The 19,833-nt window shown below is 45.2% G+C and overlaps 1 protein-coding gene across 5 annotated transcripts in view; it reads right to left on the bottom strand.

Annotated features, from left to right (window-relative positions):
• The window catches only part of per2 (period circadian clock 2), a 96,650-nt gene that overhangs the window by 14,556 nt on the left and 62,261 nt on the right, over positions 1–19,833 (bottom strand). For 4 of the 5 annotated variants that reach the window (XM_085990525.1, XM_085990529.1, XM_085990528.1 and 1 more), the window contains exons 20-22: positions 8,062–8,870; positions 4,187–4,355; positions 749–941 (exon numbers count right to left, since the gene is read on the bottom strand). In XM_085990525.1, coding sequence (XP_085846651.1) covers positions 749–941; positions 4,187–4,355; positions 8,062–8,870 — 1,171 coding nt within the window. Of the gene's footprint in view, positions 1–748; positions 942–4,186; positions 4,356–6,118; positions 6,201–8,061; positions 8,871–19,833 lie in introns of those variants that run through there. The other variant, XM_085990530.1, reaches the window with a different exon arrangement.

Raw genomic sequence — 19,833 nt, 5'->3', positions numbered from 1 at the left:
TACAAGAGAAAATGAAATGGGGGCTGAGCTTATGATCTGAAATTGTTGAACTCGATATTGAGTCCGGAAGGCTGCAGACTGCCTAATCGGAAGATGAGGTGCTGTTCCTCGAGTTTACGTTGAGCTTCCGTGGAACAATACAAGAGGCCAAGGACGGTGAGGTCCGAGTGGGAATGGGGCGGTGAATTAAAATGACAGGCGACCGGAAGCTCAGGGTCACCCTTACGGACTGAACGGAGGTGTTCCGCAAAGCGGTCACCCAATCTGCGTTTGGTCTCCCCAATGTAGAGGATAACAAGTTATAAAAAGGAGATATCTATTTATTCCTCAGTCATCTCTTCTTAACAAGTTTATGCTTCAAAACTACCAGCCAGAGGCAGCTTGGTAGCAAACAACAAGTAGAACCTCCTCTGACGTGACATCATTAAGTAGAGAACTGCACAGAATCCACCATTTTTGTTCAGTGGGTCAATGAGCAGACTTTCAGATGATCACAGCAAGGAATTTCAAAATAAAATGTCAGTCTCGAGGCAGTCTCTAAACAGGTTTAAAATCATAAGCTATAGTAACATAAAAAAACATCTGGATTAATGCAACGGTAACATTTAGGGTTAAGTGAAAATTGAGCAAAATAAGTTTCCCCTTAAAATTTTAGCATAATCGCAGACTGTCAGACACACGGCTCCAGAATGGAGAGCTTTTTGAAATACCACTCAACAAAATCTCCACTTGGACTTTCAGCACTTACCTCGATGGAAGTTGGTAGGTCATCATGGTTCGCTCATCGGTATTTGCCATAGATAGCCAGACCGGGTCCTGGATGACACAATTAGTGAAGTGGACAATCTTCTGGGTGCTTGTTCTTATTTTTGATTTGTGGTCATTCTCAGAGGAGTCAATGCTTCCAAAATATTTGCTGGTGTTGCTTATATGGTTACTTCCTAATAATGATTTAAAAAATACCTCAATTTAGAGGAAAATCATCATCAGTCAGTCAGTGGCTAGACTAAAGAACAAAAACACAAGAAAACAGGCCTAGAAATTCAGTGGGCTGCGCCATCCGTTAGCGCCTTAAGAGGGCGCTAAGTGGGTTGCAAGCCACTGGCCACACCTCCCGCTAAATTCAGCGGGACACTAGTGGTGGCGCTAGCCGTTAGCGCTGCGCCGCTTCCGATGACATCATCGGTGTGCGCAGCGCCCTGGCCGTGATATTTAGATGCGCCCCCTGATTTAATGGCGGATGCTACGTGCGACCGGTTCAGGGGGGTCTACCTGCGGCGGTGGAGGCGCAAATTAAAGGAGGTACGGGGCAGCCATTTTTGTTGTTGGACGCCTGCCAGCACCTCTCCGCGCTGCCGTCCCCGGCCTCCTGAGCACCACCCCCCCCGCGCTGAGTGCCGACTGCGTTCCAAGAGCCCGGCACTTCTCCTCGGTGCCGGGCTCTTTTGCCGGCACTCGCAATCCTCGGGGGCCCAGCTGGGCCCAAGATCGCGCTGCACAAGGCCCCTCCCCTTTAAGGGGAGGAAGGCCTGCAGTACCGCAGCGCGTTGCGCAGCGATATTCAGTTGCAGCGCCCCAAGAGGGATGCGGGGCGCCTCCAGTAGCGCCGCATTTCCCTTTGGGGCGCTCCAACTGAATTTCCGGCGGGCGGCCGTGAATGCTTCCGGGGTGCTATTTTTAGCGCCCTGGCGAGGCTGGCGCCCCAAACGGGGCTATAGTCAATTTCTAGGCCATAGAATTAATAAAGGCTATTATGTCAATACGGCTGGCTCCATTCACAGGAATATGCAATCTTCCCTAAAATGGAGTTTATCCCATTTCATCACCAAAGGGCAAGTTCTATAAAGCTTCCTTGGACAATCCAAGATAATCAAGCCTGCCCAGATGCTCTATGGAGTATTTAATCAACACTTATGTTAAACGTTTAAGTTCATAGACTATGCAGGGGAAACTGATCCCTGTCATGCCTCGTTTTTGGCCGTACAATGGACGTTGGGGGTGGGGGGGTATAATTTCCGGGCGCAACCTCTCGCACCCGATTCCCCCCAGAAGTATGCCTTCTGACAAATTGGTAGCTGTAACGTCAGAGTGGCTGCAGCACCTGCCTAAAACAGGAGTTAGGCGGCTTGAATATGCCAATCAGGGACCTGGTTGTGACATGAGTCGGTAATTGTTTGAGAGATAGGAGACAGAGTGTAAGGATAAAGTGAACGTAATCCGATTGGCAGGATGTTTTTTTTTTTTTTAATTCATTGATGGGATGTGGGCGTCGCTGGCTAGGCCTGCATTTAGTGCCCATCCTTAATTGCCCTTGAGAAGATGGTGGTGAGCCGCCTTCTTGAACCGCTGCAGTCCATATGGTGTAGGTACACCCACAATGCTGTTAGGGAGTTCCAGGATTTTGGCCCAGCGACAGTGAAGGAACAGCGATACAGGTCCAAGTCAGGATGGTGTGTGGCTTGGAGGGGAACTTGTAGGTGATGTTCCAATGCGTCTGCTGCCCTTGTCCTTCTAAGTGGTAGAGGTCGCGGGTTTGGAAGGTGCTGTTGAAGGAACTTTGGCGAGTTGCTGCAGTGCATCTTGTAGATGGTATACACTGCAGCCACAGTGCGCCGGTGGTGGAGGGAGTGAATGTTGAAGGTGGTGGATGGAGTGCCAATCAAGCGGGCTGCTTTATCCTGAATGGTGTCGAGCTTCTTGAGTGTTGTTGGAGCTGCACTCATCCAGGCAAGTGGAGAGTATTCCATCACACTCCTGACTTGTGCCTTGTAGATGGTGGAAAGGCTTTGGGGAGTCTGGAGGTGAGACACTCGCCACAGAATTCCCAGCCTCTGGCCTGCTCTTGTAGCCACAGTATTTATATGGCTGGTCCAGTTCAGTTTCTGATCAATGGTAACCCCCAGGATGTTGATAGTGGGGGATTCAGCGATGGTAATGCCATTGAATGTCAAGGGGAGATGGTTAGAGTTTCGCTTGTTGGAGATGGTCATTGCCTGGCACTTGTGTGGTGCGAATGTTACTTGCCACTTGTCAGCCCAAGTCTGAATGTTGTCCAGGTCTTGCTGCATATGGACATGGACTGCGTCAGTATCTGACGAGTCTCGAATGGTGAACAGTGTGCAATCATCAGCGAACATCCCCACTTCTGACCTTATGATGGAGAGGTGGTCATTGATGAAACAGCTGAAGATGGTTGGGCCTAGGACACTGCCCTGAGGAACTCCTGCAGTGATGTCATGTGATTGAGATGAATGGCCTCCAATGACCACAGCAAATTCCTTTGTGCTAGGTATGATTCCAACCAATGGAGAGTTTTCCCCTTGATTCCAGTTTTGCTAGGGCTCCTTGATGCCACACTCAATCAAATACTGCCTTGATGTCAAGGGCAGTCACTCTCACCTCTTGAGTTCAGCTCTTTTGTCCATGTTTGGACCAAGGCTGTAATGAGGTTAGGAGTTTGCAGATGACACGAAGTTGAGAGACACGAAGTTGTGTAGATGGGAGCAGGAAATTACAAAGGGACATAGACAGATTAAGTGAGTGGACAAAACAGTGTGTGAACGTCCCACACACGGGTAGATCTTGACTGTGCGACAGTGTAAAACAGGCGATAGCGAATCTGCAGCCTGTTTTACATCTCTCTCTTAAAAATCAGGAGAGATGTAAGGCTGCCAACTTGCTTTCGCCCGTTACACTATTGCTCAAAGTCAAGACCTACACAACAGGCTCCAACTGTGAGCAGCAGTCGGAAATCCTACACCATGGAGGCTAATTCAGGGTTCCCAACAGTATACCCACTCTACAGCTCTCACACTCTATATGGGCAAATCAGAAAAAATAGGGAGCACTCACCAGGATAACGAAGATAGATTTTATTTCAGAAATTGAACTAACCTCTCAAGTCAGCTGAAAATGACTGGAGTTTGCATACAGGAAACTGACAATTGTGTAAAAGTTTCTTTACAATAAAAGAATACTAATTCTTTTCACCCCATCCATAAACCCATCAAATGAACCTAGTAGTGAGGTAATGTCTTCGCTTGTATTAATTTTGATTTGCAGCATGGTGGGTAGGGCGGGGAAAGAGAGGAAGTACTTCCAGCTTGTGGCCATTTTTAACCTTTGGTAAAACAAAGCAGATGTCAAAACTCTGCTACAGTAGAAACCATTATCCGTATGAAGTTACCCGTGTCAGTTCCTGACATTCCACAACCATTAGATGGAGAACCTGAAGAGCCCGAGGCTGTCGATCTGGCACTCCCTGAGCCTGATAGAGAATCCTGAAGTAACAGGTCCAGTAGGTCAGTAGAAGTGGAGTGAGCATCACTATTCTGGGCTTCAACAGGAGATTCAGCCTTTAGAAAACAAAGCAAATTAATTCAGAAATGTTTAGTCTACTGGCAGTCAATCATTTTACCAATTACAATTTCAAACTGCGGCAATGACCAGAGTATTCAGTAGCAGATGCTTTGGATTGAATGGCACTGCACTGTACAACATTCGTCAACCAACATGCTACACCAAGTAATGGGAGGACACAGGTACACCCACAATGTAAATTCTGCAAACTGTCTTTGCCACCTTGTAAGTTATCCTCCTGGAACACAGTAGAATATTAACAGAGGCCTGGGTTTAGGTCACTCATCAGTCCACTCGTTTCAGGAATTGGTGGTGGGGGCAGGGGGGTGGCGGGGGAGAGAAAAAGAGAAACAGGGAAAGAAAATTTCTGTCAAGACCCAACACAGTGAAGATGGTTAGATCAATTCAGTTATGTGACCACTGTTAGCATACAGGGCAAACACTGGTGACGTCTTGGATCTAGTAGCAGCTGCAGAGACTACAGCAATAATGCAAAAACAGAATATATTTTCTCTCTCTCACACTTCAGGAATACAGTATCTTCCAGGAAGAGGAATCTTCTTTATTTATATCCATTTTAAAAGCCAGAAGTTAACCTTTTAAGGGTACTGACGTTATGAAGAAAAATGCTAAAACAAACGATTTGTTAAATGAAATGTGATGAGATTCTCCACTAGTTTGTACATAATGATGATGAAAATCGCTGCCTTTCCCCATCCCCAATAGCAACTTCAGCACTGATGGATAGTTTTATATAACAGCCCATTGTGCCTGAGCTGGTGCTCGTTCCACATCATAGCTAGCTAGTCTAACCCAATTTTCATGCTCTTGTGCTGTATTTATCAATATTTAACCTGATGTATTTATCTTAATTCCCTTGTAAATGTCATGATCAACCCAGTTTCAATAGCCACTTGCGGTGCATTCCATACCCTAATAACCCTTTCCATGTAAATTTTCTTCTAACCGCTCCCTTTATGCTTCTTGTACTAATTCCAATTCTATATACTTTTATCCATAATTTTGCTATTTGGCCTCTCAAATCCTTTCATAATTCTGAACAGTTATTAGATCCCCCCTCCTTAAATTATTCTGCCCCAGTGAATACAGTCCTAATTTTTCCAAGTCTCTTTGCAAGGAAAAGTGGACATCCAGCAGCCTGGGAGAACTATTAAAAACAAAAAAGGGACACAAAGAAAGTAATGAGGTTAAAAAATGGAGTAGATATCAAAGCTAACAAAGTTTTAATAAATATATCAAGCAAAAGAAATTGGTAAAGGGGGAGGTGGGCCCATTAAAGATAGGTGTAGGCGATACTATAAATGGATAATAAGGAAATGGCAGACTTGCTAAATGAACACTTTGTACAGGAAACTTTGTGCTATCCGGCACCCACGGGACCGAGCTGCTGCCATTGCCTCAAAACTTCCGTACTCTCCAGAGTTAATGTTGAGAGATACGGAGATTCTTATCTCCGTATTTGACAACAAACACTGTTGCTTAGCAACAGCTTCTAAACACTCGGGTGTGGCCCTAAAGCTCTGTAGCTGAAGCTGTTGCTATAGCTACAGACCTTGAACAGCTTGACTGTTCAAACAAAGCAAAAAAAAACAAAAATAATAATAAACGGCTGCTGATTTTTGCCGGTGGCTCCAGATTGCCGGATAGCACAACGTTTCCTGTATCTTTTCTTTTTACAGTAGAGGCAAAGGACAAAACACGAGGGAAACCTAAAAATAAGTCAAGAGGAGGAACTTACTGTATTTAATACGATGAAAAAATGGTAATGGAGAAAATGAGAGAGACTTTAGACAAATCTCCAAGATCTGATGGTTTCCATCCTAGGGTATTAAAAGAAACAGGTGGGGAAATTATAGATGCATTAGTGCACAGCTCTCAAAACCTGGAATTGTGTCTTTGGATTGGGAAATCACAAATGTCACTCCAGTATTTAAGAAAGGAGGGAGAGAAAAACCAGGAAACTACAGACATGTCAGTTTAATGCCAGTTGTGGGGAAATGACTGGAATCTAACAGCAGTGACAGTGTGACTGAGCACTTGGACAATATAAGTTGCTGAAAGAGAGTTAGCATGGATTTGTGAAAGGTAGCTCATGTCTGACTAATCTAGGTGAATTTTCTGTGGAGTTCATGACATGGTGGACAGGGGAGCGTCTATGGATGTTGTCTATATGGACTTCCAGAAGACATTTGATAAGGTAGCGCACAAGAGAGTATGAGCAAAAATAAAAGCGCAAAGAATTGGAGGCAGCTCTGAGGTAGGAAACTGAGTGTAGCTGTTAAAGGGAATGTACTCTGATTGGCAGGATGCGACAAAGAGATGTTCCCCAGGAATCTATACTGGGACCTCAGCTTTTCACCATATTTATCAGAGACTTGGATGTAGGAAGAGAGAGTTGTATATCCAAGTTTATAGATGATACTAAGTTAGGAGGCATAGTAAATTGTGTAGATAGAAACAGGAAGCTACGAAGAGACAGACAGATTAAGTGAGTGGGTAAACTGTGGCAGATAAGAGTTCAATGTGTGGAAGTGTGAGGTCATTTACTTTGGATCAATTTTTTTTAACTTTTCACACTAAATATAAACTCTGGGGTAAAAAAGGTTTTTAAATTGGCACTAAAACCAACTTTAAAAGGTCCTTAGGTATATTTATTTTCTGGGTTTCTCCCCCATCTCCCCAAAATGTAATAAATCACATTTAACTTCACTGAATTAGAAAATCAAACATTTTTTGATGACATTGCTCCTTTAACACCATTTTGCTATTTATATGCTCACTTTATCCCCACCATCTTATTTCAGTTGTTTTATATTTAAACAGTGAGTGACAATGACATCACCAGGAAATTCCAGCTTGTCGGATTATACTAAGACAGGCATGGTAACAGAACTGAATTGAAGGAAAAGGCAAAGCCAAGGGTATGTGTTTATTAATAACAAGCGCTTAGTCAAAGAATACCTCCGACAGGTCTGCTGAAGAAGAGGGCGTATCCAGAGCTTCCTGTGGGACCCGCTAAATATAAACATTTTCCAAGAAAACTTTAGCTCCTTCAGGTTAGGTACCATAAACTATTCCAAGTACAGGAGTAAAAAAACGTATTTGTTTACCTAATCATGCATTATCATATTTTAAGATCAGTAGTCTTTAAATCTTGTTCAGATTTAATAAAAGATTCAAAGCCTTTTTCACCCTTTATTTTCTTTCACCCTGGGGCCAAAGATAGCTTTAGACATTGGGTCGGTGGGGCTTTTGACTGCTACAGCCAGTTTCTACTTTTCTCTTCATTTTTAACCATCTCTTAATGTCTTTTAATCTCTCCTGCCTTTCATCCTATCACAGACCTTCCCTTTTGTTCTTTCCACTCCTCCCCTCCCCCTGCACTTGCTTAAAAACCTGTTCGATCTCCAGCTTTTTCCAGTTCTGACGAAGGGTCATTGACCTGAAACGTTTCTCTCTCCACAGATGCTACCTGACCTGCTGAGTATTTCCAGCATTTTCTGTTTTTATTTCTACTGTTCTCTCCTTTTTTTTCTACCTCTCTTCACACTACAAAACATTCAATGCCTATAAAATGAAAAAAAGGCATTGAGATGTTCTGTGCCTTAAAAAAAAAATTAACAAGGATCCAATGTGAATTGTAGGGAAAGATTTTATGTTTTTAATTTCTAAGCCACTTACCAGTTCTGCTTCATCCTTTGCATTTGTAACATTGGTACTGTTGCCCATCCCTTCTCCATCAGCCATTGATCCATTTCCACCTACAATTCCAACAAATGCAACTCCTGACGATTTGGACATTTCTTCCAACTGCAGCAAGTTCAGCTGCAAAGGTGAACTGCACCTGGACTGGAATAACGGAGGGGACGCGTGGCCTTGTGGTCCTACAGATTGTGGAGTACAGCAACACGACGGGGCACCTCGAGATTCTGAGGCAGGTGCCTTCGCACCTTCTGCTGCTGGATCATAATGTTGTGATGTGAACTGTGGCTGAGGCTGGAATGAAGTCGGTGTAGAAAATGGCATTTGTGGCAGAAAGGCCAGTTGTGAAGGGAATGGCGACTGACTTGCAAAAAATGGCCAGTGCACAGTGTCATTCATCTGAGGCAGTGCGTAATTAGGGAGCACAAATGCCACCATAGGAGTTACCAGGGGTGCAGAGTATTGTGGAGGCTGAGTGGTGCCATGAATACCCTGAGCATTTTCAAAGTTGGCCAGAGATGGGTCAAACACAGGAGGCATGCCTCCATGGGCAGAAAATACTGGCAGTTGGTAGGTTGGCATAACTGTTGTAAATGGTACAGCAGAATATCTAGTCTGAGAGGCAGCAGATGGGGACCAAGAGGGAAGTCTATGATGGTTAGTGCGAGATGTAGTACTGTCAGATGATTCCTGCTGCTTGATGCGTTTTGATTTAAGCTTCCTATTCTTCCCACCTTTTTTGTACATGGGTTCTGCACGATTCCATCCAGGTTTAAATCCACGAGAGCCTGTAGTACGAGGAAACAGTCAGAAAGGTCGTCAGGATTCACTTCAAATTTTGTTTTGAACATTTTTACAGATGAAAATAAGCAGCTAAAGTGAGACAGATGGATTGACACAAACATTGTTGCCACAACTGTTGAAGAAGTGGAAATTTTTAAATTGACATTATAACCTAACTCTTTCACCCTTACAGCTGTCGGAGACAGGAGACCGACAGATCTTCAAGAACTATTTTAGAAGCTTATTTTACTACAGCAACTTTTGGAAAAGTTGCGAGAACAGACAAAGCTTCATGGCATTATTGGTACGTCATAATAAAAGGAGAAGGAAAATAACTCGTCAAACCGGGTGATTTAGTATTCCTTGGGTTAAAAGATCAAAACACCGCCATCAATATGAACATAAGAACATAAGAAATAGGAGCAGGAGTAGGCCAATCGGCCCCTCGAGCCTGCTCCGCCATTCAATAAGATCATGGCTGATCTGATCCTAACCGCCAATCTACTATCACAGAACCATCTCCTGAATCTAACAGAATTAGACACACGAAATAGGAGCAGGATCAGGCTACACGGCCCCTGGACCCGCTCCGCTACCCACAGGGCCATGACCGATCTGAACCTAGACTCATGTCCAAATTCCTGCCTGCTCCCCGTAACCCTTAATTCCCTTTACTTCTAGGAAACTCTCTATTTCTGTTTTAAACTTATATAATGATGTAGCTTCTACAGCTTTTTGGGGCAGCATATTCCATGGACCTACCACCCTCTGAGTGAAGTAGTTCCTCCTCAGCTCAGTTTTGAAAGAGCAGCCCCTTATTCTAAGACTATGCCCCCTAGTTCTAGTTTCACCCATCATCGGGAACATCCTCCCCGCATCCACCCGATCCAACCCCTTCACAATCTTATATGTTTCAATAAGATCGCCTCTCATTCTTCTGAACTCCAATGAGTAGAGTCCCAATCTACTCAACCTCTCCTCATATGTCCATCCCCTCATCCCCGGGATTAACCGAGTGAACCTTCTTTGTACTGACTCGAGTGCAAGTATGTCCTTTCTTAAGTATGGACACCAAAACTGTACGCAGTATTCCAGGTGCGGTCTCACCAATACCTTGTACAACTGAAGCAATACCTCCCTATTTTTATATTCTATCCCCCTAGCAATGAAAGCCAACATTCCATTGGCCTTCTTAATCACTTGCTGCACCTGCATACTAACCTTTTGAGTTTCGTGCACCAGGACCCCCAGATCCCTTTGTACTTCAGTACTTTCAAGTTTCTTGCCATTAAGATAATAACTTGCTCTACGATTTTTCCTGCCAAAGTGCATAACCTCACACTTTCCAGTATTGTATTCCATCTGCCAAATCTCTGCCCACTTACTTAGCCTGTCTATGTCCCCTTGCAGGTTTTTTATGTCCTCCTCACTCACTACTTTCCCTCCCATCTTAGTATCATCTGCAAACTTTGATATGTTACACTCGGTCCCCTCCTCCAAATCGTTAATATAGATTGTAAAGAGTTGGGGACCCAGCACTGACCCCTGTGGAACACCACTAGTTACTGATTGCCAGTCCGAGAATGAACCATTTATCCCAACTCTCTGCCATCTGTTAGATAGCCAATCCTCTATCCATGCCAGAATATTACCCCCAATCCCGTGATTTTTTATCTTAAGCAATAATCTTTTGTGTGGCACCTTGTCAAATGCCTTTTGGAAGTCTAAATACACTACGTCCACTGGTTCCCCTTTATCCACCCTATATGTTACTTCCTCAAAGAACTCCAGCAAATTTGGCAAACATGACTTCCCCTTCATAAAACCATGCTGACTGTGTCCTATTAAATTATGGTTATCCAAATGTCCTGTTACTGTCTCCTTAATAATGGACTCCAAAATTTTACCTACCACAGATGTTAAGCTAACCGGTCTATAGTTTCCAGCCTTCTGTCTACTGCCCTTTTTAAATAAGGGTGTTACATTAGCAGTTTTCCAGTCTGCCGGGACCTTTGCCGAGTCCAGGGAGTTTTGGAAAATTATTACCAATGCATCCACAATCCCTACCGCCACTTCCCTCAAGACCCTAGGATGTAAGCCATCAGGTCCAAGTGATTTATCCGCCTCGAGTCCCATTATTTTACCGAGTGCCACTTCCTTAGTGATTTTGATCGTGTTTAGCTCCTCCCCCCCTTGATATTAGTTTGAGTACTAGGATTGTTAGGTTTAGTCTTCAAAAGTTTTATTCACAAAGGATGAGATTCTGGAAAAAAAAAGTGTGGTCAAAATTTACCATAAATGTCAAAACCATACAGGGGGCCCATTTCCCCTGGGTACTTTAGGCGCTAAAGCGCCTCCGAGGTGGCCAAGATGGGGTCTTAAGCTGAAACGTCAGTTTAGCCTGTGTTTAGCGCAAGACACCATCTTGGTGAAGGAGATGCAGTTTGCGCTAGGAACGGCTGCCCGGAGGATTGTTAAGGGGCTGACTGCCAATTAAATTGCCTGCGTGTGCTCATTAATGAGACTGCACTTTGGTGGCTAGCACTTGAACTAATGTCCTCTAACAATGACCAGCTGACTGGGAGTAAACGAGTCATTGCTGAGGATTTCGAACACTGCTTAAGGTATATCACCTTTTACTGTTCACTTGCTGCTGGAGGTTAGAAGAGAACTTTTGAAACACATTGGTGTTAAGTCCGTGAATGATTGTTTCTCTCCTGCTAGTCCGTGTCTCAAACAAACAGATCTTTACTGGGGAAAGGCATAAACGAAACTAAACAGAGGCTCTCTAGCGCCTTTTATACAGGGGTGGTCACTGCCGGTACTGCAGTCTGAGACAAGTTATTCTCTTAAAGGTACATACACAACAATTCCTCCCCTTTTAGATAAACAGTACATAACATTCATTTAGCAACTAATGATAACGAATTACAATCACAATTACTGTTGCTAGATACATTGGTTAAGTTTAAGCAATTATAAGTTCAGTCTTTGAGGAGGCTTCCTGATTCTGTCTGGATAACGCCTCTTTGGGGTATCTGATTCCGACTCAACATTGCCAGAAGAACCTATGTCGTTGTTTGGTTCATCTGCTTCCAATATTACCGGGTCTGCGGTAGCTGCAATTGGAACGTCGATTTCATTACCAGGTGTATCAGATCGTGGTGTGGAGTTGACGTTTTCCAGTGACTCTAGAATCTGGTCAGCATGTCGTCTTACAACGCTCTCCCCAATGTCCACGGTATACATGAGAGGTCCTTGTCGTGTACAAATCGTTCCTGGCTGCCATTTCTCAGTGCGGTACTCCCGGGCCAAAACTGGTTGACCTATCTTAAAACTCCTGGTCGGCCTTTCATTCATATCCTGAAACTGCCTGTTCTCCACATCTCTTCTGACGTTTGGCTTAACCAAATCCAAGCGGCATCGTAGTCTTCGATTGAAGAACATCATGGCTGGAGTTTGGTTGGTAACCGCATGTGTCGCATTCCGGTAGGCAAACAAGAAGTTGTCCACCTTGTGTTGTAGGGGTATGTCTTCATTACACATTGCCTTGATAGCCTTCTTGAATGTTTGGACAAACCTCTCGGCCAATCCATTAGTGGCTGGATGATATGGGGCAGATGTGTAATGCTTAACACCATTGTTCTTTAAGAACCTCCGGAACTCTTCAGACACAAACTGTGGTCCATTGTCAGAGCAAATCTGTTCAGGCAGCCCATTCCTGGCGAATATGGTTCGTAAAACTGTGATAGTTTTTTCCGTGGTGGTTGAGGACATTTTTATTACCTCTGGCCACTTTGAATGTGCATCCACCGCAATTAAAAACATCGAGTCCATGAAGGGACCAGCAAAATCAATGAGCACCCTTTGCCATGGAGATGAGGGCCACTCCCATGGATGCAGAGGAGCTTGTGGTGGGGCGTTTTGGACCTTCTGGCATCCTGCACAGCTCTTGGTCATCTCTTCGATTTCTCTATCGATTCCCGGCCACCACACAAACGCTCTGGCTAAGTTCTTCATTTTTACCCCACCCAGATGACCCTCATGAAGCTCATTGAGCACTCTATCCGTCAACTTAGGTGGAATTACTACTCTGGATCCACACATCAAGGTTCCTCTGCACATTGACAGCTGTTCTCTTCTCGGCGAGAATGCTGGCAGTGGTTCGCCATGTGCTGGCCATCCCTTCACCGTTAAATCATAGACCCGTGATAGAAAAGGAAACACGGAATGACCCGACACTATGTTTGCATTCGTCACGGAGACATTCGACTATGGTCGAGTGGAATAACTCCATTGGATCCACTGCAAGGTCTTCTTCTTCCACCGTCGGCAACGGTAGACGTGACAATCCATCAGCATTTCCATGCTGTTTAGTTCCTTTGTACTCGATGTCATATTGGTGTGCCCCTAGGAAAAGGGACCATCTCTGCAGCCGTTGTGCTGTCATTATCGGTACGCCCTTCTGAGGGTTGAAAATGGAGACAAGAGGTTGATGATCGGTTAGTAGAGTAAATTTTTGACCGTGCAGATAGTGATTGAACTTCTTCACCTCCCCACACTAGGCTGAGGGCCCCTCTGTCAAGCTGGGCTTAGTTACGCTCAGCAGAAGTTAACGAGCGTGACGCAAAAGCTATCGGCCTCTCCGAACCATCAAGGAATTTATGTGACAGTACCGCCCCAATGCCGTAGGGAGACGCATCACACGCCAGCCTGATTGGCAGTGCTGGGTTGTAGTGAGCCAATACTTCGTTTGAAGTGATTAAGTCCTTACTCTTCTGAAAAGCACGCTTACAATCATCGCTCCATTTTCATGCTACCCCCGTTCGTAGCAGGGCGTTCAGTGGGTGCAGAATTGTCGACAAATTCGGCAAAAACTTATGGCAGTAATTCACCAATCCGAGGAATGACCTCAGTTGCGACACATTTTCAGGCGCTGGGGCCTTAACAACTGCTTCAATTTTGTCAGGGGACTTATGTAACCCCTCTTTATCAATCACGTGGCCACAATACAATATCGGTTTCTTAAAAAATTCGCACTTGGGGCGGTTGGCTCGCAGCCCATGTTCCCGTAGTCTAGTGAGCACCTGTTCTAGGTTGTTAAGGTGTTCACTGTCATCTTCACCTGTCACAAGGATGTCGTCCAAGTAACACTGAGTCCCCGGAATCACTTGCAGGACTTGTTCCATCGCTCTTTGCCATATCGCCGGAGCCGATGCTACTCCGAATACCAATCAATGATACTGGTAAAGACCCTGAGAGTGTTTATCGTGAGATACTTCCTAGAGGACTCTTCAACCTCCATCTGCAAATATGCTTGTGCTAGGTCAATTTTTGTAAAACGCTTCCCTCCAGACAGCGACGCGAAGATGTCTTCTATCCTTGGAAGAGGATATTGTACTGTGCGAAGGACAGGGTTCACCGTCACCTTGAAATCCCCACAGATGCGAATCTTCCTTGGCTCCCCGGACTTATTGCTTAACGTTTTCTTCATGACAGGAATGATGGGTGTCGCCCACTCGCTCCAGTCGACCTTAGACAACACGCCCGCCTTCTCCAGATTCTCCAGCTCTGCCTCGACGGCTGGGCGAATTGCATATGGTACCGGTCTCGCTTTGAAAAACTTGGGAACTGCATTCTCTTCTATTTTTATCGAGGCGGTTACGCCTTTAAGCGTGCCCAGTTCTTGTTGAAATACCTCTTTGGCGTTAGCTAAGATTGTTGACAATCATCCAGGAGTGACGTCTTCATCTTTTTTACCGTCCACCGTCATTGCATGAATGGAGTGCCAATCTAAGTTTATCTTCCTGATCCATTCCCATCCCAATAACGGTGGTCCACCATTTGGCAGTATGTAGAGATACAGTTTCCGTATTTTCTTGCCATTGTATTCGACAAGCACCCTTATTTTTCCTCTGGGGTATGCTTTTTGCCCCGTATACGTCGTCAAGACGATGGATGTCTCTCTCAAGGGTATGTGTGAAAATAGCCGCTCGTAGTCTCGTCGATTCATGACGGTTAGCGCTGATCCTGTATACAATTCCATTTTAACTTGGGACCCTGCTATCGTGAGAGTGACCCAAATGGTTCGGTGATCCTCTTTTGCGATTACATTGTGAAGTTTGAGACAGCCATAGTCTTCTGTTTCCGGATTCACTATCGCTCATCTGGTCTTCGAAACTACTGTCCGTCATCTTTTGTACTTTCTTGTACGGTTCCTTAGTAGCCTTTTTGTTGTCGCTGTTCTTCTTCCCAGACCTACAAACTCGTGCAATGTGTCCAATCTTCCCGCATTGTCTGCATATTTTGTCTTTGGACCAGCAGTCCTTCTGGTCATGGTTAGTTCTGCCGCAGCGATAACATTTTGCAAATCCCCGTGTCATTTCGTGGGTGCCGTATTCCTGTGGTTTTTGTTGAATTTCTGCAGCTCCCCTGGCTGCTGCTTCATACGATACTGCCACGCTGAAAGCCTTATCTAGCGTCAGCTCTTTTTCTGCGAGTAACTTCTTCTGTGTTCCTTCACTCAGGAGTCCACAGACAAATTTGTCCCGTAGGGTATCTGCCAGTCCTGCTCCAAACTGGCAGTGCTTTGATAGCTTGCGTAGTTCCGTAAGATACTCAGCATTGCTCTCATCTTTATGCTGAGTTCTCCTGTGGAATTTAAATCTTTCTGCTATCAATAGCGGTGCAGGGTTTAAGTGCTCCTGTAGAACAGCAACAATTTCATTAAAACTCTTCGCCTTCGGTTTGGCTGGAGTAATCAGGTCCCGCAATAGGCCGTACGTTCTAGCGCCCATTAAGTTTAACAATATCGATGCCTTTTTCCCCTCCGCTATATCGTTTGCCTCGAAATATACCTCGACTCTTTCCACATACGTGGTCCAGTCCTCTATTGTATTATCAAAAGCAGTGATACAGCCAGTCTTCGGCATCTTGCAAATCTAAAATGGCGCCTCCTGCGCTTTGCCTTCTTCTCCGATTTAACAAAATGGCGCCTCCCGCACTTTGCCTTCTTCCCCGCTGTTAGCGCTGCTTTCCACCGTTTCTTGCGCGTATTTTTCTTTTATTATTTTCCCGTCGTGGAGCGGAACCTCTGGGACACTTCCCTCCCTCTTCAGGCCCGAACGCTGCCCAGCTTCGAAATACCGGCCGCGCCCTGTATGCTCCACCCTCTCCTCTCTCCTTGCTTCCCGACTCGCTGCCCGGCCCCGTTGCAGCCCAGGAAGGATCAGAGCACTACCTGCCACCAGCCCGATTAGCTGGGAAACCACGGACTGAGGAACCCAGCCTGGCTCTGGACAGTCTCTCCTGCAAAGCCTTGAACCTGATGATTGACGGTCGACGCCCGTTTCTCGAGTTTCAATATATATATATATTTTTTTTTTCCTTCTGGCTCCGACCTTCAACACGTCGTCGGAGCTGCTGCCGAGTTGCAGCTAAGTTCGTTTCTAACTCGTCGCCAGTGTTAAGTCCGTGAATGATTGAGACACGGACTAGCAGGAGAGAACCAAACAGATCTTTACTGGTGAAAGGCATAAACAAAACTAAACAAGAGGCTCTCTAGCGCCTTTTATACAGGGGTGGTCACTGCGGTACTGCAGTCTGAGACCAGTTATTCTCTTAAAGGTACATACACAACAATTGGGTGACTTTCTGGGTGACACTGTCAAGACTTCCCCAACACTCAACAACATTTACTCTGGAAATTCTCTGAGGACTTCACCTAAAAAGAGTAGGTGCTGTGCTGCTCCACCTTATTGGAGTTACCAAGAGAAAGGGAGTGCTTGGTCATGGGCATCTTGCTAGAGGACCCCTTGGTCTGCATGAGAAATGGGAGGAGGATTAGAGGCCAGGCAGAGCAGCACCCACTGCTGGAGAGAGGGACAGGAAGGCAAGGTGGACTCCTTTCCCCTGCAGGTACAGGACATCCCTCCTCCACCCGGACACCCAATGTCACGTCCAAGAACCTGTGCACCCTCTCCCTTGGTCCCTGAACCATCCTGAAAATTGCTGCTGTGCGTCAGCCAGAACACTCCACACCTTCAGTGGAAGTGGGTGCGTGGAGCCCACATATACTGCTCCACAAAAATGGTGTCTAATCAGCGCACAATTGCTAAACCTGCAGCTGTCTGTTTCAGCACCTCCAGGCAAGTTCAAATTATGGTAATCAGCAATTAGGCCCAAAATTGCATACCAAAACCAGACTTTCAAACAGGTATGTCTTATTAGCACAGCACCCATTTCACCCTTTCACCAAAATAACCCCCACAATTTATGAGCAGCATGGGGGGTCCAGAGTTACAAATTAATTTGAATCAAACTTTTTTAAAAACTGTACCAAATATATTACATTGCAAATTGTTATGATTATGGGGCAATTTCCATCTATTACAGTCAAAACATCCATGTTCTGACATTAGTTACACTTTTTGTACCTCTAAAATAAATGGATTCATAAATGACATATATTGTTGTATCCGTGTGTTAATGGAGACACAGAATGCAGGAGTTGGTTTAACAGGTGTTTACTGAACAAAGTCTGGAGGTGAACTAAAAGATACGAGACGCTATACAGACTTATATACCCGAGTGGTCACTACCGGTATTACAGTACACAGGGGCTCTTAAAAAAGGTACATACACTACAATTCCTCCCCTTTTAGATAATTAGTACATAACATTTTAAGTAATCATTAATGAACAGGTTTACAAGAACAATAATCTACACATTTGCTGCAGTTAATCTATTATAAGTCAGTCTCTCTGGAGGCTTCCTGACTCGGTCCGGATAACGCCTCGGTGGTGTAGTAGTTTTCGGTGGTGTAGTAGGTTCTTTTGGCAAGGTCGATTCGGCTTGAATGCCAGTGTCGGGTTCATCTGGTTCCAGTATCACCGGATCGGAGGTAAATACTATGGGTATCTCTGCTTCATCATTAGGCGTATAGAGTGGTGGTGTAGGTTGTTCCTTTTCGGATGACTCTATGATCTGGTCAGCATGGCGCTTTATTATGCTTTCTCCAATGTCCACGGTATACATCAGCGGTCCTAGTCGTGTGCAAATAGTTCCAGGCTACCATTTCTCGGTACGGTAGTCCCGGGCCAAAACTTGTTGACCTATGTGGAAGGTTCTAGTTGGCCTTTCATTCATGCCTTGAAATTGCCAGTTCTCTACGTCCCTTCTGATGTTTGGCTTGATCAAATCCAGCTGGCATTTTAGTCTTCTATTGAAAAACATCATGGCGGGAGTTTGGTTTGTAACCATATGTGTTGAATTCCTGTACGCAAACAAAAAGTTATGTACCTTATGTTGTAGATTTATGTCTTCATTACCCATGGCCTTTATGGCCTTCTTGAAGGTCTGGACAAACCTTTCAGCTAATCCATTGGTGGCGGGATGGTATGGGGCGGACGTGTAGTGCTTAACCCCATTGTTTTTTTAAGAACTTCCTGAATTCTTCGGACACAAATTGCGGTCCATTATCAGAACAGATCTGTTCAGGCAGCCCATTCCTGGCAAATATGGTCCTCAATACTGTGATGGTTTTTTCCGTGGTGGTGGAGGACATCTTTATTACCTCTGGCTACTTGAAGTGTGCATCAACTGCGATTAAGAACATTGAGCCCATAAATGGACCAGCAAAGTCGATATGTACCCTTTGCCATGGAGATGAGGGCCACTCCCATGGATGTAGAGGGGCTTGTGGTGGGGCGTTTTGGACCTTCTGGCATCCTAGACAGCTCTTGGTCATTTCTTCGATGTCTCCATCGATACCTGGCCACCACACAAACGCTCTGGCTAGGTTCTTCATTTTCACTCCACCCAGATGCCCCTCGTGAAGCTCCTTTAGCACTTTATCCTGGAGTTTGGGTGGAATCACCACTGTGGATCCACACATCAAGGTTCCTCGGCACACTGACAGCTGTTTTCTTTGCGAGAATGCTGGCAACAGTGGTTCGCCATGTGCTGGCCATCCCTTCACCGTTAAATCGTAGACTCGTGAGAGAGTCGGGTAATTTCTCGTTTCCTTTTCAATGGTAGAATTTGTTACTGGTAGACATTCCACTATGGTTGAGTGGAACATCTCCACTGGGTCCACTGTAGGTACCTCTTCTACCGTTGGCAACGGTAGGTGCGATAAACAGTCAGCATTCCCATGCTGTTTTGATCCTTTGTATTCTCTGTCATATTGGTGTGCCCCTAGGAAAAGGGACCACCTCTGTAGCCTTTGCGCTGTCATAATGGAAACGCCCTTTTTAGGGTTGAATATGGAGATGAGGGGTTGATGGTCAGTCAACAAGGTAAATTTTTGTCCGTGTAGGTAATGGTTGAATTTCTTCACTCCCCACACCAGGCTGAGTGCTTCCCTGTCGATCTGGGCATAGTTACGCTCAGCTGAGTTCAATGAGCGTGACGCAAAAGCTATCAGCCGCTCCGAGCCATCAGGGAATCTATGCGATAATACCGCTCCTACGCCGTAAGGGGATGCATCGCACGCCAGTCTGATTGGCAGTGATGGGTTGTAATGAGCCAACACTTCTTTGGACGTGATCAAGCCTTTGCATTTATGGAAGGCACGTTTACAGTCTTCGCTCCATTTCCAAATTACTCCAGTTTGTAGCAGTGCGTTAAGAGGGTGCAGAACAGTTGACAAGTTCGGTAAAAATTTATGATAGTAATTTATCAATCCCAGGAACGACCTTAATTGTGAGACATTTTCAGGTGCTGGGGCTTTTATGACCGCTTCAATTTTTTCAGGTGACTTATGCAACCCTTCTTCGTTAATTATATGGCCACAATATGATATTTGTTTCTGGAAAAATTCGCACTTGGGGCGATTTGCTCGTAGGCCCCGCTCTCTCAGCCTAGTGAGCACCTGCTCCAAATTGGCAAGGTGCTCGTTGTCGTTTTCTCCTGTTACAAGGATGTCATCTAGGTAGCATTGAGTCCCCGGAATCCCTTGCAGGACT

This window comes from Somniosus microcephalus, chromosome 6 (assembly GCF_052327205.1).
Source record: "Somniosus microcephalus isolate GS21.2 chromosome 6, FLI_Smic_1.0, whole genome shotgun sequence".
NCBI lineage: Eukaryota > Metazoa > Chordata > Chondrichthyes > Squaliformes > Somniosidae > Somniosus > Somniosus microcephalus.
The sequence above is the reverse complement of the archived record's forward strand: the minus strand, read 5'-3'. Positions and strand labels throughout refer to the sequence as shown.